The sequence below is a fragment of the Diabrotica undecimpunctata genome, chromosome 3, assembly GCF_040954645.1.
Source record: "Diabrotica undecimpunctata isolate CICGRU chromosome 3, icDiaUnde3, whole genome shotgun sequence".
NCBI classification, from domain to species: Eukaryota; Metazoa; Arthropoda; class Insecta; order Coleoptera; family Chrysomelidae; genus Diabrotica; species Diabrotica undecimpunctata.
The window spans coordinates 106,139,082-106,166,034 of record NC_092805.1 but is presented as its reverse complement, the minus strand read 5'-3'; the positions used below and the strand labels follow the sequence as shown (position 1 = coordinate 106,166,034).

The 26,953-nt window shown below is 31.7% G+C and overlaps 1 protein-coding gene across 1 annotated transcript in view; it reads right to left on the bottom strand.

Moving 5' to 3' along the window:
* LOC140437157 (GILT-like protein 1) overlaps positions 1 to 26,953 on the bottom strand; it is a 62,429-nt gene that overhangs the window by 6,352 nt on the left and 29,124 nt on the right. The window contains exon 2 of the mRNA XM_072526500.1: positions 8,789 to 8,923. Coding sequence (XP_072382601.1) covers positions 8,789 to 8,923 — 135 coding nt within the window. The remainder of the gene's footprint in view (positions 1 to 8,788; positions 8,924 to 26,953) is intronic.

Below are 26,953 nucleotides of genomic sequence, written 5' to 3'. Positions count from 1 at the left end.
TTTGTTGCATTAGCTCTGTCTGATACGTTAGTGAATACAAATAAAGGAACTGGGGGCTGCTGTCCAAGGTATTTGTGAAACTGGTTGGGTTGAAAGGCATGAAGGTCATCTTCAGTTCCATGGCGAATCAATCATGAAAATATACAACACTCTTGAAACAACTTCTACGTGGAAAATGTCAGCTGATGCATTTTCATTTATGCAAACTATTAGGAGCCCAGGATTTCTTATTTCAGTAGTTTGTCTTGGTGATATTTTTAGGTACAACTGTATTATTTAATCGTCTTCTTCAGTCACTAAAATTAGATTTAAAGAGGCTACTGAGGCCAATGTTTTTACAAATTGATATCGGATATCCAAAAATAAGATACAGTTTATTAGGAATGTTTAATAGATTCGTTAATGTTTACACTTACATTGAGTTATTGCATTTAAATTACTTAACTTTGGTTTGTACTTATTTATCCTTGGTTTGTTCTTAATTTTGTAGCCTTAGGATAGATGGGTTTAAATTAATTGTCTTTAAAATACCTAGTTTAAATTGACAGTCCTTGATTTTTCAGTATTTATATTTTAATAATTTTCTCTTGGTTTAATAGTCTTGTACACTTGATTTTACTGTCATAGAGCATGTGGGTTTAAATTATTTTTTTTTGGTTTAAGTTAAAGGCCCCTTAATGTTGTACCCTTCTTTGCACTCGTAAGGTATTTGGGTTTTAATAACTTCTCATTGGTTTAATATAATGCTTAAAATAATTATTGAGAAAATGGTTCCCTTACATGAGGCACAATTCGTATTTATTAATCTCGTAAAGGTACAAAAATCTAAATCCTGTATCAAAAATCGTCAAGACCCATGACCCCCCCCCCCCCCCCCGATAAAAATTTCTGGGGATAAGCCATTAAAAGGTGCAAACATCTAGATCCTATATCAAAATCACCCTCAAGACCCATGACAGCCCCGACAAAAATTTCTGGATCCGCCACTGAATCTAGTGAATTACTCACTTCAATGTGGGTCTGCCAGGTGAGCCATCGTGCCAACAGTATATCGTATTATACTTTTAACAAAATAATGGGCCACAAATTAAAATTACGGATATTTTGGATTTACTTGTAAAAATACCTATCATAATCATGATACCTATCATATCATATTATGACGATATCTAGTCACTTTGAAAGCAAGACACGAGAAGATCAATTACTCCAGTCCTCAAAGATGAAAATGCTCCTGAACCTCTAAAACCTCTAAAAATCATACGAACAAGCTGAATTTTACTGAGAATGTCAATTTTCGGACATCAAAAAGATGTAAAAAAAATTTGCAACTCCTACCACCCGGCTTCCCCCTAAAACACCCGTCTTAAGGGAAAAACGGAAAAAAATTATTTAAAAAATTGATTTCCCGTGCGTAATACATTCAGAATCGTCGGTCGTCTTAACTTTGTTTTTGAGAGAACGGTTCATTCTACAGAAAAAGTGCTTATAAACTTTTATGTTCAAAATTATATCAGCTACATTTCTTGTTTGAAATATTTTTTCTAAGGCGTACAGATTCTTGATAAATCGATGTTTTCCGTTCCCCCCTCTTAAGAGTGGGGCATTAGGGAAAAGCCAAGGGGTAGGAGTAGCAAACGTTTTTGTATCTTTTTTGGGGTCAAAAAATTAACATTTTCAGTAAAATTCAGCTTGTTTGTCGCATTTTTAGAGATAAAATCTCTTTCGACTGTACTAAATGTATTAGATTTGTTTCTAATTGATTTATTTAGGTGAATATATATATTTTGGTATATTATATTGTATAAATAGAATAAAAATAATTTATTTTTTAATCTTTTTTTCTATAAAAGTAGGTATAATCATGAAATAACTGTATGCAGATTGTAAGTTCATTGTGGTTAAAATATTAATTCTCACAAAGAAGCGAATTATATTGTGTAACCCGTAGTGCCGTTAGATAAATATAAACGGTAAACTGTTTCCACTTAGTAAACTTGTATATTCATAAAACGTCTAATTTTCCCACAGACAGATAAAATATGAAACAAAATATTTGACAAAGGGTTTCTGTGTACTGCGCATATACAGGGTGTATAAGGTTATATAGGTCTACAGTTTATTGAGAAAAATGCTAATATTTAAAGGAATGTAGGCGGCTATTTATATATTTGACCTAGGCGACACTAAGTGCTGCCAACTGACATCTGATACTTGCACTGGAAAGTTTGACAATTTTAAGCATATGCGCATTCAGAACGTTTTGACGTATGAGCAATATTTGTTTTCTTACAGTGGCTTGAAGAATTTGTCTCGGCCAAAAAATGAAATTGAACCATGAATATTATCAAGAGAAGAGTGCATCGATGAACTTAAATCATAGTCGGCGCTTTTTCCAGAACAAATTCCGCGAAGGCCGCCCAAAATCGGCTGTTATATCAGAAACCATCGATGCTGTGCGTGAACTGATAAAGCACTGAAGCTCTTTTCTTGTGGCATTTTGAAGTAATTACTATTTTAATGGGAATAAGCCACTATTGAAGGTTAAAATAAGTTTATTGACGTTTCAATGTCCACTTCGGAAATCGTTCTCAAAATACAAACATTAATAAATTGATTTCCGACGTGGAAATTAAAACTTCAATAAACTTACTTTAACCTTCAATTGTGGCTTATTCCCATTAAAATAGTAATTAAGTGATAGAGCAAGATCGTTACGTGATATACTATTAGATTGATGCATTCTTGGTCATTACTATGACAAGCATCAATAAGATATTCCATGATCATTTGACTGTAAAAAGATTTGTTCACGTTGGATCTCACTGGATCTGACAAAATTTAAAAAAGAGGCTTATGTCAATTGGTGCAAGAAAATATTGAAGACGAAAAATATCATATGACGAAACATGGTTCTATGCATATGAACCCGAAACAAAAAACAATCGACTGTATGGGTGTTCCAAGATCAACCAAATCCATCAAAAGTAATTCGTAGAAGAAGCACATCGAAACAAATGGTTTCTTGTTTCTTTAGTATAAATGGTCATGTAGCTACAGCGCCGTTACAAGAACGAAAGACAGTCAATTCTGAATGATATACAACCATTTGTTTGCTAGAAGTTTTCAGTGCAATTCGGAAAGAGAATAAGAACAGACGCGTCATTTTTCACCACGATAATGCAAGCTCACATACACCAGCACATACAACAGAGTTTTTGACCGGCCCAAACATCGAATTAACGGGTCATCAGCAGCACAGTCCTGATTTGGCACCCAATGACTTCTTTTTATTCCCGCACATTTAAAATAAATTGCGTGGGAAAAGTGCTTCAAGAATTGGTTCAAACGCATGCAAAAATTGTTTCATTTTGTTGGGCCGTGTTATCATTCCTGTTCCATACCATGCAAGTGAAATGTTTACTTTGTATTCCAGTTCTTTCTTTGACGAAATTTTCAGTTTTTTATTGACGCTTATTAAATGAAAGTAGCTTATTGCGTAGTTGCAGCAATCGTTGATTCAGCTGCTAATTCAGCTGTTGATTCATCTGTTGTGTCTTTATTTTGCTGTATAAATACATTTCGACATAATGTCACGATATCGGTTAATTCCGCTATTACATAGACTCTCAAGAGAATTCAATTGTTCTCAGAAATAAACTTGAATAGAATAGAAAGAATCTTAATAATTGCCTTTCGTTGTAAAGACATTAGAATAAAATGTAACGTACAGTGTATAAATGAATGGACAGTAAATAGAAAAAAATGGAATGACCACATAAGCAGAATGGGGGAGACCCGTGTCATCAAAATAGCTAGAAATAAGTCACTAATCGCCAGAAGAAGTAGCGGAAGACCGCGCAAAAGATGGAGTAACAACCTTCCATAGAGATATTAATCCACCAATAAACAAGCAGAACTGCTTATAAAGGGAAAGAAGAAGAAGGAAGAATTTTACTTCAACAGCTATAGGAAATGTTTGGTATGTTCAAAATAGAGATAAAAAAGTTCTTGTGCTCAATTTCGAATTACAATAAGTACATGGGATCAGTCGATCGCCACGATTGGGTGCTGGAAAAACATACCATTGAAGTAAGAGGCAACAAATGGTACTGGTGTCTGATTACAATGGTTGTGGAAGTGGACACTCTCAGAACATCCAGGAGCACCAAAGAGTCCTAAAAGGAAGATTAACAAGTCTTTCGTCTACATTAAAGTTATCCGGACATATCTTGAAGAAGCGTCAAACTTAGCGATGATGTCAATTTAGTGGATATAAGGACTTTTGCAAAAATGTTATGACAATATCTATAAAATGTTTTGCTAAATGCCATAACAAATTATTTAAATAATTAACACAGCGCCGTGTGTTCCCAAACTATTGAGGATAAACACAATTTTATAAAAATAATTTGGGAGCTAATGGGTTTAATTAAGCTTCCCATGGATTACTTCAGTTAAACCAACTTTTTTAAATTATATCTACATAATGTACTACTTATGGTTTTTAAATTTTATAAAATGCTTTATAAAATTTGTATAGATATTGTACACGTCATATCTGCGGAATCCATGATAAACAAATCGATTTAACGTCCGTATCAATTCAATTGTGTTATGATTCACAGCAGAACAATTAAAAGTAAATATTGTTGATTATTCTACTTGAATTTAAATAAACAAAACTATTATAGTTTGCGAGTCATTCCATTCATTCCATTGTTTTTATAACACTATATATTATGCCAACCTGTATTCTATTAACAATAAATGCAAATTCTTAACGTATAATTGAATACTATGATTCTGTTAATACACTATATACCAATCCATTTCTGTCACTGGTTTTGTTATACATTTTTCTTTTATATTTTATGATATACCTACAAATATTTTTGATGTTTCTCTTCTTGCGTGCTGTCTTGACTTCGACAACTGGTCATCTACGCAAATAGAGGACAAAGTTCTTTGTAAGCCGATATTTATAACTTCTTTTTCTTCTTCCTTTATACAAGCAATTTTGCTTGTTCATTGACGGATTTTTGTTTCTATGGAAGATCGTCACACCATCTCTTTCGCTATCGACCGATATTTCTTCTACCACTTGGTGATTTGTCCCTTACTATTTTAACAACTCTTGTATCCGCCATTCTACTGTTGTGATTTTCCATTCTTTTTTCTATTTAGTGTCCACTCGTCTATATCCTGTATATTACATTTTGTTCTAACCTCGTCAGTGCTTATTCGGTCTCTCAGCGTGCTTCCTTTCAGCGTGATTCTTTTGAGTATTCTCATTTCTGCTGTTTCCAGCATTCTCTGTATTTTGGCTGTGCCGGGTATTGTTTCTGATGCTTACGTCATTATTGGTCTTATATTGGCCTTATGGATTATTGATTTCATCTGACAGTTAATGTGTCGGTTATCCCATATAGAGTTATTAAGGCATCCTGCTAATCTATTTGCTCTTTTTACTTGATCTCTTACTTGTTTTTCAGTGTCTCCATAGCCGGACAGTGTAATTCCTTTTCTTGCTCTTTTTCGGCTTTTTTCCATTATGAGTTCGCCGTTTTCGTCCTCCACAGCCCTCTGTTTTCCCAGTCACCTTCTCTGAGGTATCTATCTATCATAGCATTTCCTATGTATGTTTTCCATCTTGCAGCAGGCCTTCCTCTCAGTCTTCCCCCCGGCGAGTCAAGTCCAATATTGCAATACTGCAGAGCTTTGTTTTCCAACTTTTTTGAAATTGTACATTCTACTTCCATTCTGTTCCATATTTCCTCTGTTCTTATTCTATCAACTCTGATGATTGGTAGACATCTTCTTGTAAAGTTTAGTTTAACTGTTCTTATTTTATTTCGTATTGATGTTGTCATTGGCCATACTTCCGCTCCATATAGGGTGATATTTATCATTATGCTGTGAAAGATTCTTTTTTGTTTTCTTTGGTTAGAGAGTTGTTTCATATCACTCCATGAAGCGCTTTCGTGACTTGTTTTCCTCGTGCTATTTTCATTTTTATATATTTCATACAAGTACCATCCAGCTTATCATTGACCGTAAATACTTAAAAGTCTTACAATTCTTAATAATCCCTTCTTCTAAACTTAAGTTCAAATCTGCAATCTCGGATCCAATACAGAAGTATTCGGTCTTACACATATTTATCCTGATTCCCTATAGCTCATATTCCTCCTTTAATTTCCTTATCATATATTCCATATCCTCCTTGTCTTGTGTAAATATGATTTCTCCATCACTAGTAGTGTAATCCCTAGTTACTTTATTTCCGTTACTTTCATCGACTTCCACTTACACCTTATTAGTTGTTTACTGATTATTGTTCTAGTTAATGAATTGAAATCGTCATGTTAAATTCTTTTGCTCTTGTATTAAACCTAAACTAGTCTTTGAAGGCTATCTTCATTTTGCGCTGTCAATGTTGCATCGTCTGCGTGACAGATAATTTTAATTTCATTGTTCTCCATTCATGTTGTGACTGGCTGTATGGTACTTGCCTATGCCATTTAAACAAAAAAAAATTGTTCTCCATTATGTATCTTCTTCATTTGCAACGATCAATCTGCAACTTAGTTCTCATTAAGTGCTATTAATGTAGTTTCTAGATTTTGCGTTGCCTGTACTTTCATCCACAGGGCCAAATGTTGTCATAGCTAATTTTAGATAAATTAAATATTTTAGTGACACTTTTCTTTCGCCAATTTTTATCTTCATTTTATTTGGTACATATTACAAGAGACACTTTTGTTATAGAAAACGTCGTTTTCTATAACAAAAGGTCGTAGCATTTGTGGTTGTGTGCTTATTTTTACGTATTTCGTTTTTTTGTTTCGTTTTGTTTATTATTAAGCCCATTTTTGTGGCCGCTTCTTTTAGTGCTACATACGTCTCTCGTACGTCGTTTTCCGTTCTCCCAATAACATTGACATCACTGAAATAGGCAAGGATTTGCACTGATTTGTTATACAATAAACCGTTGTTTGTGATTGGTGACATACGTATTACTTTTTCCAGAGCCAGCTTGAACAATATACAGGAGAGAGGGTCTCCCTGGCAGCCCCTTGTTTGTTTTAAAAGGATCCTAAAGCTCCTCTTGGATTCGTATTATACATTCAATTTTTTCAAGAGGTAGTTGTATTTAAAATCTTTATTTTATTGTTTTCAATATTTCTCTTCTCTCTACAGAGTCGTAAGCTGCCTTGTGGTCTATACATATGTGATGAATATATACGCAATATTCCAGTGTTTTTTCTTAAACTTGTCTCTGGTTTGTAATCTGATGAATTGTCAACTTAACACCTGCCCGATATTTTCCTATTATTCGTTCTGCATATGGCGCCATACGGTGGCACAGTATAGTGGAGAATATTTTATAGGGGCGGAATTTCGGCAGAATTAGTAAGATGGAGGATACGATATCTGGGGAAAAATTAATTATCTAATAATATTAATATGGACCAAGGAGCAAATACCGGAGGAACAGGCAGTAGTTGTCCTTATACAGCCAATATATAAGAAAGGTGATAACAGAGAATATCAGAATTATAGGCCAATTAGGTACATTGCTAAATGTAGTACACAAAATTCTTTCTGGTATTACCTATAACAGATTTTTAGACTACTCCGAGAATATAATCGGTTATTATTAAAATGGATTCAGACCAAATAGAGCTACTACAGATAATATATTCATATTAAGAACGATTCAAGAAAAAGCTTATAAATACGACATACAACTATGTAATATGTATATAGACTAAACAAGCTTTTGATAGTGTGAAAAGAAACAAAATGCTGGGAGATATTCGTAATCTAGGCATACCTAACAAATTTATCAACCTCACAAAAAAGACGTTGTAGGGTTTAAAAGGCGTAGTTAGAGAAGATGGAGAACTGACTCCCCTATTTGACATCAATATGGGAGTGACAAAGGGAGACGCACTATCAATCATGCTGTTCAACCTAGTTCTTGGGGTAGTCATCGGACAAACCAATGTAACTGGCTATATAAATACTAAATTACTACTACTACTAAATTAGTAGTTATCATTAGTAGAAGCAAGCAACGACTAATGGAAGTGTTCAAGGAAATTAATCCTGAAGTATGAAAAAGAGGGCTTAAAATAATCGAATCAAAAACCAAGTACATGACCTTCAAAAGAACTACTGACAATGAAAATAATATCGCAATAGACAACTATAGCATCGAACGTGTGGATGCCTTCACACATATCTGAGCACAGAAATCAATCACAAAAGAATTCCGTAAGTAGCAAAATTAATGCACCTATTTCCCGTAGGAATCGTTTAATTCTATTAAAGATTGATGGCATCGAAATTATTAAACAAAAGAACCAAAATAACTACTACAGAACATTAATTAGACCCGTGGCAACCTGTGCTTTTGAGACCTGGGTAATGAAAAAAAAAGATAAAGAACAACTCAAGACTTTTGAGAGAAAGATGCTGAGAAAAGTATATGGGCCGGTGCAAGGTTTAATAGTAAATTGTATTTCTTTTCGCAATTAAAATTATTTCGGCATTTTCTGTTTAATAAAAAAATAGTCAAGGTTTTTACTTTAACGTTTACACTTGTACAGGATCCTTCCTATATTGGCCAATTTATAATAAATTAGTTGCTTCTCTTCTTGTTGCAGTAATGATTTCAGGTTAAAACCTTGAAAATATAAGTAATAAATATCATTTTGTAAACATATCAAGGTACTAAAAATATTCTTAAAAGTTACAAGTAAAACGTGTAAGTACTTACTGTTGATTTTCCATATGGCACGAGCGTTAAATTGACGAAATCGGAGAGGTTGCCCTGAAGTGATGGATATAATTGTTGAGTAAAGAATTTCTTTGAATCTGGACACAGTGATTCATAGTAAACAGATACGTTGACCTAAAAACAAATATAAACGTTAATGAACAGTTTTGGTTAATTTATAAAATTGATCAATTTTTACAATAAATTTATGATCAATTCTTATAATGGTAATTTTGTTCATTTCGATATGTTACGGATAAGTATGTTTTTCTCAATAAATTTCTCAATATCAGCAAATAAAATAAAGCAGAAGCACTGAGAAATATGGTCTTGTAGAACAAAAGAGACTGTAAATAAATAAATGATAGTTTCAGAGTAAGTACATATACATAGAGAGAATATCTAAAGGACTTTATTTGAAGGAGATGAATGCAAAGTACGTGTGGTAACATCGAATATACTCGTAGAATTAAATGATAATGTAAACGTTAACATTGAGAAAGTCAGTTAAGCAATAATAGTCCAGTTTTATGCTCAGAATTATTTTTATATGCATGGATTTGCAAATAAAGGAAATGATAAAATTATTGCAAAAGATTATTGTACATAATAGAATCCTAAATAGCTGGAGACTAAGAATAGCTGTGCTTATGTTTAAAAAAGGGAACAAGCAGAATTATTTCAATTATAGAAGCATAGATCCTCTAAAAAAAATCTAAAATCGACCAAAAAAGTGATAACTCGCAAAATAAATATATTCACTTACGAAGTAAAATCAAAAACGTTTATGGAGAAAGCACAATGAGTAGCAATAGTAAACACTGAATTTACAACACCTAGTATACAGTTGTAATTGTACAAAGTGATTCACCAAGCCTATTACTATTTAACATCATTATGAGTTAGGTAATAACGGAAGTGTGCAAAGAAAAAGAATATAAAATGGTGAATGCGGAAGGAAATATACTGTTGCTGCTGCTGTTCTAGTAGAAAGGCATAAAGAGAATCTTTAACACATAAGTGAAAAGTCTAAATATGGTAATAGTTACTGAAAAAACAAAACGTATGATCACTTCTAAAGAACTAATACGACGTAAATGGATTTTGGCAAGAACTATGACCTTGTAAATAACAGGTAAACTTGTGTACTGCATCGGCATGGCTCTTGTCAAAATCCATTATCTCTACCTTGTAGCGTTATAAACGTCACGTGTTTGCTACTGTTCTTCTATAACTTATTATTTTATTCCAATTTTTTTGATTTTTTTCGTTTGTTAACTTTTTATTTTGTTTTACTATTTTTCTTTTAAAAATAGTTGGCGCTCAACTTTTCTTGAAACTAAAAATTCTGCTTAATCATTATCCTTCAATAAATTTTCATTTTTTTTTTTTCGACTCTATTCTCATTTATTCTTTGTATTGATAGCCGTATGCTATTTTTCATCTACTTTTAACTAGCTACGAAGTTGTTTCTGTGTTGGCAATTCTGAATTCTGATTGTTAGTTATCACTTTAAATTAATCAAAGTGTTTTCTGCATTTAAGTGGAATTTTAGTTCATAAAACCATTTTTATTGGGGTGAGTAGTTACATATTTTAATTGTTATAAAGGAATCTAAATTCCTAACTAGCTGTATACCATATATCATAAAAAAATTATTCAAAAATTTCCTTTATAAAAAGTATAATATTAAAAACCGAATCGGGCTACAACACAGAACGCTTTCGGAATTAATATGCCATCATCAGTGCAATCCTAAAAGTATAACCATGGATATACATGTTTGTAGCCATTAATTATATGCATAAAAACCCTTTAAATGTAGTTAAATTAACTGTGAGTTACATTTTTTAACTTTATAAACTATGATTTTTAAGTTACAATAGGAATAGATAACATGGCAACGTAAAACTCCACTGGAGGTTGCTAGTCCTAAGACGTAGTGTCTGCGAGGACTACTTGTTCACATGTTATTAGTTTATAATAGTCTTACGTTACCATAATCTCTATTCCTGTTGTAACTTAAACATCATAGTTTATAAAGTTAAAAAATATATCTCAAAGTTAATTTAATAACATTTAAAGGGTCTTTACTCATATATTTGGTGGCTTTAAACATACATACATGGTACATCCATGGTTATACTTTTATTATAGAACTGATGATGGAATATTATTTGCGAACACGTTTTGTGATGTAGCCCGATAGGGTTTTTAATAATATACCTTTTATAAAGGAAATTTTTAAATCAATTTTTTATGTGTTTTTCTAACCTACCTAATCCCTATATACCCGTGCTTTCATTTAAACTTTAATAAAGGTATATCTTAGTAGAATCTTATGTTTAATTCATTTTTAACTTTAGTAATTTGTTTTAATAGTTAAATAAATACATATTTGTAAATCATATACAATAAGGTTTTTTATATTTTTTAATTTTCTGGAACTCATTGGTAAGTCAAGTTTTTGGTGGGATACCCCAACTACCACGTGGTGTACACCACAACTATAGCAAGCTGATGCAAGTGATGTAGCAAGTCTACACAGAATATACCAGGAACCTGATATCGTAAAACATATTAAGATACGACGTCTGAGGTGGATAGGGCATATAATGCGGATGGAACAAAATGACCCAACTAAAAAAACGCTCCTTAATAGACCCATTGGTTAGATAAGAAGAGGAAGACCCAGAACAAGGTTCCTTGATAACATCGATGAAGACATGAGAAATATGGGAATACGTGCTTCGTGGAGAAAGGCGATGGATAGGAACGTCTGGAGAGAAATCCTTGAGGATGCTAGGACCTATGCAGGGTTGTAAAGCCAGAATGATGATGACGATGATGATCTAGGTGGTAGTTTTACTGTTAAACATAGGTTTAATTATATTTTTCATAAATTGTTTAATTATTTATAAATCACTAATGATATTAAAATAATGTATTAAGCTACTTCAAATGTAGCTGTAATTATGCACCAAAATTTTAAAGCAAAACTAGCATTTTACATTATATTTATTTGATAACGTCAAATTTTATAATATAATCCGTGATCGGAGCAGTAGCCAGTTTCTGTCACTTGCTGTTGCGTGGAGTAAATTTCCAACTTGCACTCAACTGTATTTATATATCTCCATAAAATTTTTGTTTGACTCCACAATCTCTTGATCAAGTATCATGTTAAGGTTTTTAAAAAAAATATTTTAATCTCCCCAAAAAAAATCTTTTTCTTCTTCTTCTTGTTTATTCTGCTTGTTCATTGGCGGATTAATACCTCTATGGATACTTCTGCCGATTATGCGCTTACCTTTTGCTATTTCGACGACACGGGTCTCATCCATTCTGCTTATCTGGTTATTCCATTCTTTTTTCTATTTTGTGTCCATTCATTTATACACTGTACGTTACATTTTCTTCTAATGTCTTCACTTCTCTTTCGATATCTCAGCGTATTTCCTGTAATTCTTCTCAGTACTCTCATCTGTGCCGTTTCAAGTAGTCTTTGCGTTGTGGCTGTGTCGGGTCTTATTTCTGAGGCATATGTCATTATTGGTCTTACACTGGCTTTATAAATTCTTGATTTCATCTCAGTGTTAATGTGTCTGTTTCGCCATATAGTGTTATTAAGGCATCCTGCCAGTCTATTTGCTTTTTGAACTTGATTTCTCACTTCTTTGTCCAGGTTTCCATAGCTAGACAGTGTAATTATCAGGTATTTTATTTCCATTACTTGTTCAATACTGATGCCATCAATTTCTATTTTACATCTGGTTGGTTCTTTGCTGACTACTATTGTTTTCTGAGATGAGATTGTCATATTAAATTCTTTTGTTCTTATGTTAAATCTGTGGACCAGTCTTTGCAGACTATCTTCATCGTGGACTATCAATTTTGTTTCTGCGTAACAGAGTATTTTGATTTCTTTGTTTCCCATTCTGTATCCTCTTCCTTTGTTAACGCTTTTGATGATTTCATCCATGATCAAATTGAAAGCATGGGGCTCAATGAATCCCCTTGTCTTATTCCGCTGCCTATTTCTATAGGTTCTGTAAGTTGTCCATCCATTCTTACTTCCATTTTGTTGTTTTGGTATATGCTTTCGATAGGTTTTATAATATTTAGGGAAGCTTCTCTATTATACAGAAGATGGATTACATCTTTGAGTCTTAATCTGTCAAACCCTTTCTTTAGGTCAATCAGACACAGAAATACTCTAGTGATTTCTCAGTAATTTGCTTTATAACGAATATTGCATTTGAACACGATCTTCCACTACGAAAACCCTGTTGTTCATAAAAAAAATCGTATATCATATAAGTAAAAAAATGTGAATATTTTAATTCTGTGAATGTCAACATTTCCATAAAATTCATTTGTAGTGTAGGATGCTAGCATCATTAAGGAGTAAACAGTATCATTAGTGTTCAACGAGGTAAGACAAATTTTCGAAGTCATTAACATTACAAATAGAAAATCATCATCAATGATTATGTAACTTAAACTTGAACTATGGCTAAAGAGGATATCAAAATAATCGTTTCTATTGTTGCTAATTCGAATATTAGTATACTCGTTTAAGTTTATGAAAAACAAGGAAAATAATTGTTTAGTGTCCCCCATAAAGATTGGCAATAATTATGGAATAGTTTATTTTGATTTCGACTATTCTTAAAACCTTTTTGTAAGTCGTTCTATTTGATTTTCCTAAACTCATTCTTGAGTCACTTCGATGTCACTTTTGACGACTACTGAGGCATAATCATTTAAGAAGAAAACTATCATTTTCCTCTTAATATGTTGCAAAATGAGTTTTTTGTTTCTTAGTGCGCATTACTAGTTATCATTAGTGTTCAGTGCTTTTTAAATGTGACAAAAACGATCATAATGTTTTCGCTGGTCCACGAAAAAATCATCTTTTAGAAGCCTTCAATTTCTTTTGGTTATTTTGATTAATTTAAAATGTACTGAAAATGCATTTTTGTTGTTATATTTGGCTCCCCTAAATAATAATTTCTGACCGAATGTAATACTATATAATGTAGATGAAATTTTCGAATATGCGCCAATTTTTGCAAATTATTTATATTGAAATCGGAAAATTAGGTCTTTTATTCCAGCAATAAAAAATGTAACTTTTAATTTCAAGGAGTCAATTCACTTAGCAGTCCGGTTACTGTACCATAAAGCTAATATTATAGCATGCTAGTTTAACTTTTCTCGGATGTGGACAAGAAAAATTTAAACCTTCGGTTTCATATCTTTTAGGAAAAATATTTATTCAGATAACTGTATTGTATTAGGATGGACATTATTTGGTATAAAATTTTTAGAGTCAGAATGTTTTGTATTCGATTTCACTAGTTTAAAAACGACGAAACATTTTGATAACTTTCTTTGATTACCTTACAGACAATTATATTGATTGATTTTCAAAATTCACCCAAAAATATGAGCTTCTGCTGAAGCTGCCAACATACTAACGACAACCTGTTGCGAATTATTCCATTCGAACAAAAAGAGAAATCAAACGATTTCTACTTAGCGAAACCGAATTCAAATCTTAACCACTGTGTTTCCTAAAATTTGCGAAACAAACAGCTGGATAAATTACTCGGCAAGGGAATCTAAAATTGCATTCCACAAGCCGTTCATCCTAGTCAAAATTCGTAGTGAATTCAGTTTCTCGTACTTCCAACGAAGTAAATAACAAAACAGAATGACGGTATTAGATTTTTGTTTTGATACAGTGCAGCAACAACCGCTGATACGTATTTCGACCTTCTTAGGTCTCTTCAGAACGGTATAGTCACTGCTCTGAACCAAAACAAAAATCTCTCCCGTCCTAGACAATAGTTATTAACATAACTATATACGGACGTAACTACGCCATCTAAAAACAAAAAGAGAAATCAAACGATTTCTACTTAGCGAAACCGAATTCAAATCTTAACCACTGTGTTTCCTAAAATTTGCGAAACAAACAGCTGGATAAATTACTCGGCAAGGGAATCTAAAATTGCATTCCACAAGCCGTTCATCCTAGTCAAAATTCGTAGTGAATTCAGTTTCTCGTACTTCCAACGAAGTAAATAACAAAACAGAATGACGGTATTAGATTTTTGTTTTGATACAGTGCAGCAACAACCGCTGATACTGTACGAAAGACAGCTAACCATTCTCGACGCGTTGAGTTGAGAATATCTGACCTTGGGGACAGGTGCGTTGAACGTGTCCCAAATCCTTCCGAACCCAGTCGATCTGGCGTGTTGAGCGAGATTGACAATCCTTCCTCTTCCTCTGACTGCGTCAATCTGGTGCGTTGAACGATATTGGCGTATTCTTTCCTTTCTATCTGGTGCGTTGAACTAGATAGACATCCTTATCCCTGTCCAAGTACTCGTACTGCGTTGAGGTACGAATACTTCATTTCCTCGATCACCGTATCTTGGTTTACCATATCGAATATCGTCACACCCATCTATCGAAATAAATAAACAGTACGTCTTTGTATTCAACATTGTATTTAGTAGGTACTTAACGATAATTACTTTTTTATTTGTATATGTAAATACGAAATAAATGCCATACGATCGAATCCTGTTTTTTCTCTGGCTGAATTATGCTACCTGACATCGCAAAATGGCTGTATGTATGTACGTTCGGTATGTATGTATGTACGTATGTACGGTATGTATGTATGTACGGTATGTACATTCAGTACATACTGAAATACGTATCAGCGGTTGTTGCTGCACTGTATCAAAACAAAAATCTAATACCGTCATTCTGTATTCCATTCGAATTTTAATAAAAGTTTTATTCCTTATCGGGATGTATTAAACTTTGTTCAACTTTTGACAGAATTTCCGGATAAAATCTATATAAAAAGGAACACTTTTGGATTATAAATGATTTATGTTATTTGAAAAGACAGAATATAATATATAGACTGAATTTTCTATCTAATCAATATGTAAATTCACGTTTTAACACTAATAAACTATCACAATAAAACATTCATTAATTACGATTACATTACATTAAATAATACAATACAGTACATCGAACTAAAAACAAATGTTTGTATACTGCATTAATGCATTATACTTATTTGTTAATTACTGTTAGTACAAGATCCCACTGCAGGATCACTACGTTCATAACATAGTTAATCAAATTCACATTTTTACATACATTTAAAATTAGGAGAATACATTGATAATAGGTTGCCAGTCAAAAAGTGGCCGCAAATATTTTTAATTCAATTAATAGTAAATAATTTTTTAACAAAAAATTTATTTTGTTTATTTATTTTTTAAATAAAATACGCTGTTCATGACGTAAATGCATGTTTTTTATATTAAATTAAAGCCATTAAATTTTTTTCTTAATATGGTGATATAAGTTTGCACCAGAAAAAATGGTCGCAAATTAGGGTTGCCATCTGTTAAAAACGCGAGGTATCAAATATGGTAAAACGCCACATAACTGACACTTTACAGCAGTAGCGTTGCGCGCCAGCTGTCTTTTACATTATCTTTTACCTCGCGTTTTTGAAAGCTAGCAACCTTAATTTGCGACCATTTTTCTCAGGTAACCTCATACCATCTTAAATTAAAAAAAAAATAAAAAAAAAATTTGCTTTATTTTGTTATAAAAAAATGCATATTATACGTCATGAGCGTATTTTATTTAAAAAATAAATAAACGAAACAACATTTTTGTTCAAAAATAATTACTATTAATTCAATTAAAAATATTTGCGGCCATTTTTTAAATGGCAACCTATTATCACCCCGGAAATGATAAAATTCATGGGAATAGAGGGAGTGGGCAGCATGAAAAACTAATGAATGATATCATAAAGAGAGAGGAAATACCACAGGACTGGAAGAAAGACATTATACTACCAATACACAAAAAGGGCGACAAGAGAAACTGTAATAATTACCGAGGTATTACTATATCAAGTATTCCTGGGAAGGTATTCGCAAGAATAATAGAAACAAGAATAAAAACCCAAATAGAACCAACTATGGAAGATACACAATGTGAATTCAGGAAGGACAGAAGCACGCAAGACCACATATTCACAATAAGACAAGTAAGTGAGAAAGTAATCTATAAAAATAGAGAAATACATATATGCTTTATTGATCTGGAAAAGGCGTTTGACAGAATACAAAGAAAGGACGTATGGAGGAGATTAAAGGAAAGAGGAGTTGACAGGATAACAATTGATGTAATAAAAGATATGTACAATAATAATACAAATACGGTGAGAACCAACAACGAGGAATCCGAAGAATTGACTACAAATCAAGGCGTCAAATAGGGATGCGTGTTGAGCCCACTACTGTTCTCAGTGGTACTGGATGAAGCAATAAAGAAAGCCAAGAGAAGAATGAGAAAACTAACATTCGGATACTGGCAAATGAAACTATCAGAGCTTCTATTTGCAGACGACATGGTTTTGATAGCAGAAAACAGAGAAGACCTACAGAACAACCTTGAAATCCTAGAAGAAGAACTGTTAAACATAAATATGAAAATAAATACAGAGAAAACAAAAACAATGATAATTTTAAATAAGAGAAAGATACACGCAATACAATTAAACGGAAAACAACTAGAACAAGTGGAACATTTTAAATACCTAGGAGTAATAATTGAATCAAACGGTAAACAAGACATGGAAATAAATGAGAGAATGGGACGAACAGGAAGATTATTTAACACTATGAAAACAACATTTTTGGGGAAAAAAGAAATACCGGAGAAGGTAAAACGGCTTAAACCAGCTTTACACCTAACGGTAGAAAGGCTTAGGACTAAGTAAGTAAGTAAGTAACCTATTATCAATGTATTCTCCTAATTTTAAATGTATGTAAAAATGTCAGTTGCTTAACTAAGTTATGAACTTAGTGATCATGTAGTGGGATCTTAGACTATGTGTATAAAAATAACAATCTCATAGACAAGAATGATCTAATTAATTAATGAATTAATAGGTTTATACTTGCGAACGTTATTAAATCTTAATAAGTTAATTGTCACATGCCTTTATAAGTAGAACAAATTTCAACAGTTAATCGATCAATAGAAACGAATTGCAAAAATAATATTCGTTTTACTAACAGTTAAACGCTGAAAGTTGTGGACAATTGTAATTTATTATTAACAGATTACAAGGAAATAAAATAATTTTACCCGAGCATATATTTATATTATAACTAATTAAAAGTAAAGTAAAAATAGTTTTAATTTGATCCATTAAATAACCCAGTCCTTGTTTTATAGTCCAGGATAAGAAGGTTTTCTTCTCAGAATTCTTTTTATATACCTACATGGATTTGCTTGAAATTTTGACAGTAGATAGAAAATAGCTCAAGGATTAAAATTTACTCTACGGCAATTATGTGTTTTTCCTCCAGGGGTGGTTACCACTCCAACTCGGGGGTGGAAAAATTTATCCAAAAAAAATTGTAGTCGCTAGAATAATGAATTTTAAGACAAAAATGTTTTTTACAGTTGTTTCTAAAGTCAATATTTTTGGAGTTAATCTCGACTGAAAGTTTATAAATTACATGTCAAAAAAGCATGGCGGTTTTTCGCGAATAAGTCCAAAAATTTAGATTTTATCGAAAAAACTGTTTGGATATAAAATTAAGCTTATAAAACAAAGAGATTTGTTGTTTATTATTACCATAAACTTAATATTAACAAAGTTATGGCTATTCGAAAGTAGACTTTTATTCATCGAATACAAATATCAAAACATATGATGTTGAATAACATGAAAACAGTTTTTCATGGAAAACTTGTAGAAACTTTTTTAAGTTCTTAAAGAAACCTTTAAAGTGACCACTGATAAAAGTGATTTGCATGAAAACTAAGGTAAGTTATAACTAAAATAAAGTCCGCTTATATTTTTTGTGATTCAGAAAGTAACAAACTCACTCTCAATTTACTTCATTTATATACAAGCATTACATGCTGGAAATTTAACTGGTTTAAAAGGTTTAGTTTTGAAAAAATCCAACTTTGAATTGAAGACACTATTTTCGGAATTTTTCAAAAAATTCCTTTTTTTCAAAATAACTAAACAACTAAAAGATACATAAGAAATGTTAGAATACAAAAAAAACAGTTTTTTTTAATAAAGATTTTCATTTTTATTTTTTTTACACTAAAAATTAAACTAGCTCTCAAACTAACCTAGCCCTTTCAGCGCAACCCTTTTTAAAACGAAGTGCTTCAAAAAAAATTAATATACGCCATTTTGTAGTTTATTTTAAAAAACTACAAAATGATAAATATTAAATTTTTCCAACTCCTCGTTTTTAACAAGAGTTGAGCCGAAAGGAATTGAAGATGTTACTAAACGTATGCGAGTACAACCTTTAAACAATCATATCTCGTTTAAGTTTTAGTCTAGAGAAATAAAAAAATTTAGGTTTTCAGTAAAATAATCTGTTTTTTTTTGCTTTTCTAGCATTTTTTCTGCATCTTTTCTAGTTATTTTGAAAAAAAGGTAATTTTTTGAGAAATACCGAAAGTAGTGTCTTCACTTTAAACTCGGATTTTTTCAAAACTAAACCTTCTAAACCAGTTGAACTTCCAGAATGTAATGTGTGTATATAAATGAAGTAAATTGTAAATGAAAACCGAATACATTCAACCAGGGTGGTTTGGGGGGTGAGTTTTTTTTATTTTCTGAGTAACAAAAAAAAATAAGCGGACTTTATTTTGGCTATAACTTAATTTTCCAGCAAATTACTTCTACCAGTGGTCATTTTAAATGTTTTTTTAAAACAGTTTTATAAGTTTTCCACGAAAAACTTACCGATTTCCGGTTATTCTACATCATGTGTTTGGATTTTTGCATTCGGTGAATAAAAGTCTACTTTTGAAAGGCCATAACTCTGTTAATATTAAGTTTACGATATTAATAAACAAAATAATCTCAACAGTTTTCCTGATAAAATCTAAATTTTTGGATTTATTCGTGAAAACCGTTGAAAAACATGCTTTTTTTGTGGTGTAAATTGTGAACTTTCAGTCACGAATAATTCAGAAAATAAACATTTTTGTCTTAAAATTCACTGTTCTAGCGATTACCATGTGTTTGATACATTTTTCCATACCCCAGGTGGGGTGGTAACCACCCCCAGAGAAAAAACACATATTTACATAGGGTAGATTTTGTTCTTGGTGCTATTTTTTAACTGCTGCCTTAATTTAAAGCAAATCGATAAATATAAAAAAAAATTAGAGGTTCTCTACAATTTTTACCGTCACATCCTGGACTACTAACGATATTTCCAAGTCAGCACCGATGTGAAATAGTATATCGCTGTTTATGGTTATGTTTCTACAAGTAATTGAAATTAAAAATCGCAACTTACAATAAAAACACTTTATAATGAACCCACATAAGAACAATCCATATGAAAGTCAACTAGTTTATAGCCATAAATCAAAGATAATTAGCAACCGTGAAGCCTAAAACAAAATATAGCAGTCAAATATTGACTGACTGCGACTTTAGTGCCACGATGAAATATTAGGGTATTTACAAATTAATCAAACATGTGTATATAAGCAGGATTTTCATTAGAATAAATATTGAACGACAGTTAAACGATATAAATTTTACTACGATTACTCGACACGATACTCCTAGTTGACCCAGTTGAAACCATATTAGTTTTGTTGTATAATTATTATTACTTGAAATTTACAAATTTATAGGATAGTGTGTTTAAATAATCTGTCGGACTTACAAAAAATCTCTTCTGAACAAATTTTAATGTAATTTCGGCTGTAGTTACAGAGATGTAGATTTCTTCAGTAATCTTTTTGTTGTTGTATTGTCAGGATATTGACTACAAAATGTTTACAATCAATAATTTAAAAAAAAAACTGTGATCCAAAAAAGTATTAAATTAAATGGACACAAACAACATTATATCAATAGCGACGAAATACGTAAAAGCGAATTGTAGAAACACTATACGTGAAATCAAATCTTAACTGTCCTTTCTATATCTTTATTTAAGTACTCGTATTTTGAGTACTAGAACCTCATAAGAGGTTCTTAGATGGATCGATATGACCTGGAATGCAATTTTAGATTCAGCATGATGCTTTATTCATTTGCTTTGATAATCGTAGAAAGCACAGATTTGGGTGAGAATCTGAATTTTGGTTTCGAACAAGTAGTAGAAATCTTCCGATTTTTACTTTTTGCTTTATTTGTAAATGTCGCTGCGTGTATCTTTGGGAAGTTATTTCATTATTACTTCCTTTGGTGGAAAATATTTCATTTCAGGTTTAGGACTTCCTACCGAGGCGCTATGATGAGTCCTAAAAAAGACGAAATACGTATAAGCGAATTGTAGAAGCACTATAAGTGAAATACAACCTTAACTGTGTTTTCTATATCTTTATTTACTCGTATTTTGAGTACTAGAAGCCAGTTCATGAAAGGTTTTTACTTGGATGGATCGATATGACATGGAATGCAATTTTTTTTTTTCGACTGTTAATACATTTTAAACAATTTTATCAATATTTTAAATGTGAATTAATCAAATTCGACTTTTTCTAGAAAAGCCCTTTTTCCATAGAAGTCTTTAACAATCCAATTCATCCATACAATTTTGCAAATGGTTGTCGAAGTTAGTAGATTACTTTAATCACTAGATATAGCTATTTGTGAAGCTATAGAAGAAGTTTCAAATTTAGAGCTTGCTTTGGAAGAATTAAAGATCGAAGATCTATATTTGATATTTATTCCAAAGTAAAAGATACTTCTGATAAGCTTCACATTAACATTCCTACTCCGAGAAAAAATAAACTTTATACAAGATTAGATAATAAATCTGGAAATGCATTTACAGTCAACGATAAAAAAAAGAAGTGAAACTCTTTGTACTTTATCCGTATTTAGACCGAATGATTTTATTCGATACTCTTTATTTATTTATAGTTTAAAAAAATATATTTGTTCCCTAGGCAAAATCATATCGTTAAATATAGATGAGCTAGGAAATCAATATAGATGAGCTTCAGAATTATTAAGAAAAAGTAAAAATGTTCCATCTTTGAACGTTTTCGACTGGCTCGATTAAATGTCTCAACATAAGAGAAAAATTGGTGTTTCCAGGGTTTAACCAACTAATGGTAAAATTTCCACAGTTCCTATAACAAGTTGTACTTGTGCGAGAACTTTTTCTAAGCTGAGCATAATAAAATCGATACTTCGATCGATAATGTTGCGACACTATTTGGAACATCTAATGGTGCCTTTTGTTGAATAAGAATTTGTAAATTACTTGCCGTAAATATAGGTAAAGATAGTGTAGTTAACGGGTTTACAAAAATCGTACCATTCCAGCCACGAATGGTAGTGTAATGTGTTGTTATAATAAATTTTTAATGTATATTTTATATATGTGACCACCACTATTTTTCTTATGATACCCAATAATAATTTAATATAAAAACAAACGTAACTTATTTAAAAAATTTACTGTTCTAACAAATATATTTTGAATTTAAAAATGATTTCAAAACATTGTAAACTGGTTTTTTCACATATGAAAATATCATTGTTAGAAATTAAAAAAAAAGTATATGGTGGGGGGGATGTAGGGCGCAATTTTCAGCATTGGAACCCAGACTTAAAAAACTGGCCACGCCTATGACTCAGCGCATGCGAAAACAAAAGCCAGGATCTGAAAGGATATTAATTTAAACCTACGTGACTCAAAGGTGTCTTTTAGTGACAAAGGTGACACATAAATGTGCCGAACCCGAACTACTTTTGACTTGCATCTTTTCAATTTAAATTTCCTTTAAAATCATAATATAAAATATAATTACAGTGACTAAAAATATACATTTTTTTCAGTAGCTATAAGTGTAGTATTTCAAATAATTTACACCCGTAAAATTCAATATAGAAGCTAAAATAGTAACATAAGAGTAATAAAGTTTTAGATATTAAACCGGCAGGTTATCAAGAATTTACATCTTAGAAATAATTGCAAAATAGCGATGTTATGATTCATGCATATAATTACAATGTAGTTAAGTGCAATTTTATATTGAAATTCTTTGAAAATTGATTATTTTTAAACTCTTTCTCGTCCTAGTAGATTTTGAAGTAAAATCTTTTCATTTGCAAAGCATAATTTCTTGAAAAAATTTCTTTTGCATCTCAAAATCCAACATTAAATTAGATATAATAATATTGCGACGAAATTAGATTATGCGCCTTCTTTGGCCTTAAATCGAGATATGGCCTAATAAAGTCATATCGGTGATTGATACTGGAAAGTGTAAGTTTTGACACTTTAACAATTTTGAGTTTTAACAATTTCGATTTCGTATGGTATGTACATATTTATATACATATAAAGGACTAGGTATCTAAGCTCTGGCGTCAAAATGGACGGGGATTTTAAAATCCTTTCCAAACGTTTTTAATTATGTCCCACAAGAAGTTGGAAATATTGGTTTTTTTAATTGTTTGATGAATAAATAAAGACGTTTGGTTATGAACATTAATTCTGTGCGATTGGTATTGTTTGTTGTTCGTGAATATGTGAGGTAAAAATATCAAAGTATTAAGATATTTACTATGAATCTTCTTATTTTAAGGTTATGTTATTGTTTGATTAAAACGTTAATTAGTTTTTACTGTATTTTAAGGTATTTTGTTGTTGTTTTTATAGAGTTATTTCAAAATTAATCAATAAATCATTCAATTTAATTACGAACTTAACAAATATTTAAATTGATGTTTTATTCTTTTTTAAGTGTTAGTGATTTTATCCCATAAAAGACTAAATGTATTCGTTTTCTCGTAGTTTAAATAGTGAATAGTAGTTTTGTTGTTATAACTCAAAAATTCAGTAATACTGGATATCTTCAACACATGTTTACTAGCCATTATATGCCCATATCTAAAAAATAAAACTCAAAAAATATTTTTTTAAACACTGATTATGGCAATTTGATAGAAAGTTTTCCACAGAATATTATATTACAACTTAAACCACGAGAAAACGAATATATTTAGTCTTTTACAGGATAAAATCACTGGCAACGAAAAAAGAATAAAACAATAATTTAAATATTTTTCAACTTCGCAAATAAACTCAATGATTTATTGATTTATTTTGAAATAACCCTGATAAAAACAACAGAATGAATGTTCATAATCAAAAGTCCTTAATTATTCTTTATACAATGTAAAAAAACCAATATTTCCAACTTCTTATGGAACAAATACACACAAATTAGAAATGTTTGGAAAGGTTTTTAAAATCGCCGCTCATTGTGACGTCAGACTTAGGTAGTCCATAGCAAAAACAATATCCTAAATTCTAATTAATATTCTAACCTCTTAATTTGAAATATCCTCAGTACTTTTTCCTGATAATATTATTAACATTCTTTTATTCAGTTGGGTTAATTTTGTGCTTTTGCCTTTCATTCCTTAGGTCCATGACTTCTTATGCTATCGATTATATCTTCCTGTCATTTTTCATGAATTGAATGTCTTCTTAGATCTTGGTTATTGTTGTTTTTAAAGCATTCCACCTTTCTTTAAAGTCTTCCAATTCGTACTTGGGTATTTTAGTTGGGCATTTTTCTTGCTTTTTCTATGCAAATATGCAAACATACCTGGGATACTAAGCACAGAATACAATGAAAATATGCAACAATAGTCGTGAAAACTGAATGAACAAGAGATAAATTAAAGCAGCAGCTCTCATCTTACTTAATAAAAAAAAATGCAATGTAGCAAATCCATCGCCAGAATGTAGCAAGTTCTGATTGCCAATACTAAAAGAAAAAGTCAGCAACGAGAACATATCAATATTGGTGGATTAATAGAAAGTCAGAGCACATCATCTACTTCTTCTTCTTTGAGTGCCTCTCCTATCGGAGATTGGATATCATTAGGGCGATTCTAATTTTATTTACTGCTGTTTTAAATAATTCGTTAGTGCTACAGCCTGGATTTCTGCGTCTTTGGATTTTTCCTTGCAATATATTTTGCAGGAATATGTAGTTTTGTCCTCTCATCAGGTGGCCTAAGTTTTCAAGTTTTTTCTTTTTTATATTTAGTATAACTTCTGGATCGATATTTATTCTGCGTATTACCTCTTCATTTGTAATTTTATCCACCCAACTTATTTTTAGTATATTCCTCAGTGTAAGAGTCCATGCCTCAACACCGTAAACCAAAGTATTGAATACATAGCATTTTAACATTCTTGTTTGTAGCTGAATACTAATATCACGATTACAAAACAATATTTTCATTTTTATAAAGTTAGACCTGGCAATTTCAATACGTCTTTTTATCTCGTGATTTTGGTAACCTGTTTCATTGATGAGGGTTCCCAAATATTTGTATTCGCTTACTTTTTCGAGTTGGGTACCGTTTATTGCGATACTAGTGTCATGTATTGGATTCTTACTGACGGTCATATATTTGGTTTTTTTAACGTTCATCCTTATGTCGTAGTTATTACATATCTCATTCATACTTTCAACTAGATGTAGATATTCCGCTGTTCTTGCCATTATCACAGTATCGTCAGCATATCGAATGTTATTGATAACTTCTCCATTGACTATTATCCCTTCGTTGGCATGTGAGACATCTTCTTGGCATATTTGTTCGCTGTAGATATTAAACAAGACCGGTGACAATATACAACCCTGTCATACTTCTCTACGTATTTCTATTTCGTCCGATGTTTGGTCTTCTATTTTTATAATATCTCGCTGATGCCAGTACAGATTTAATTTTATTTGTATGTCTCTGGTGTCGATGTTCTTACCCTCCAGGATTTGTTGAGTTTATTGTGACGTACTTTTTCAAAGGCCTTTTCACAATATATAAAGCAGGCGTGTACCTCTTGGTTAACATCTAGACATCTCTGTGTTAGGACGTTTAAGGCAAAGAGAGCTTCTCTTGAACCTAATACTTTTCTGAATCCCATCTGTGTATCGTTAATATCGATATCTAACTTTTGATAGATTGGGTTGTGGATGACTCTAAGAAATATTTTAAGCAGATGACTCATCAAGGAGATTGTTCGATCTGAACATTGCATTGCCTTAGTTTTCTTCGGTATGGTGACAAACGTAGATAGCAACCATTCTTGAGGTATTATACCAGTACTGTATATTGTATTGAATAGATGTAATATTATGGTTACGGATTTATCATTCAAAAGCTTCAACAGTTCTGTAGAAATTTCATCCAGGTTCATTTGCTTTTCCATTTTTAGCGTTTCTTATTGCGTATTCTACTTCTTCTTTCAATATGTCTGGCCCAGTTGCATTGATTATCGGAGTTAAGTTGTTTCTATCGTCTTCAAATAATTCATTCAGGTATTCTGTCCATCTTTTTATTTTATTCTCTAGATCTACAATAAGATTTCCATCTTTGTCTTTAAGTTTACCTATTTGGCATTTCTTTATGCTTCCTGTTATCTCTTTTACTTTTTTGTGCATATTTAACGCATCGTACTTTTTCTCATAGGTTTCCATTTCTTCACACTGTTCTTTAATCCACGCCTCTTTGGCTTCTTTTATTCTCTTTTTTATGTGTTTGTTTATTTCTTTGTATTTGTCTAGGTAATTCTTCATCTTTCTTCTTTGTTCCATCAAGTCTAGTATATCTCCATCTTTTAGGCCTCTCTTACTTATGGCGTCGTCTACTTCGTTCCTGCAGGATTTTCTGGGTCGTCCTCTTTTCCTCCTTTCTTTTCTGGGGCTCCATTCGGTTATTCTTTTTATCCATCTGCTGTCGCTAGTTCTTCTTACATGTCTATACCACTTTAGTCTTTTTTGTTCTATATATGAGTTAGTATGACTGTTTCTATCGATGTTCTTTGCTTTATTTCATCATTACTTCTCCTATCCATTTTTGTTACTCTGCAGCATCTTTGCAGGCATTTCATCTCTCTTGCTACTAGCTTACTGCTGTTTTTCTTGTTTATGATCCAATTTTCAGCCCCATATGTCATAATACTTCACACTAATGTTTAATAAATCTGTGTTTTTGTCTTCATATTTAGGTGTCTATCCCACCATAATGAGTTAAGTTGTCGGATTGTTGTTCTTCTG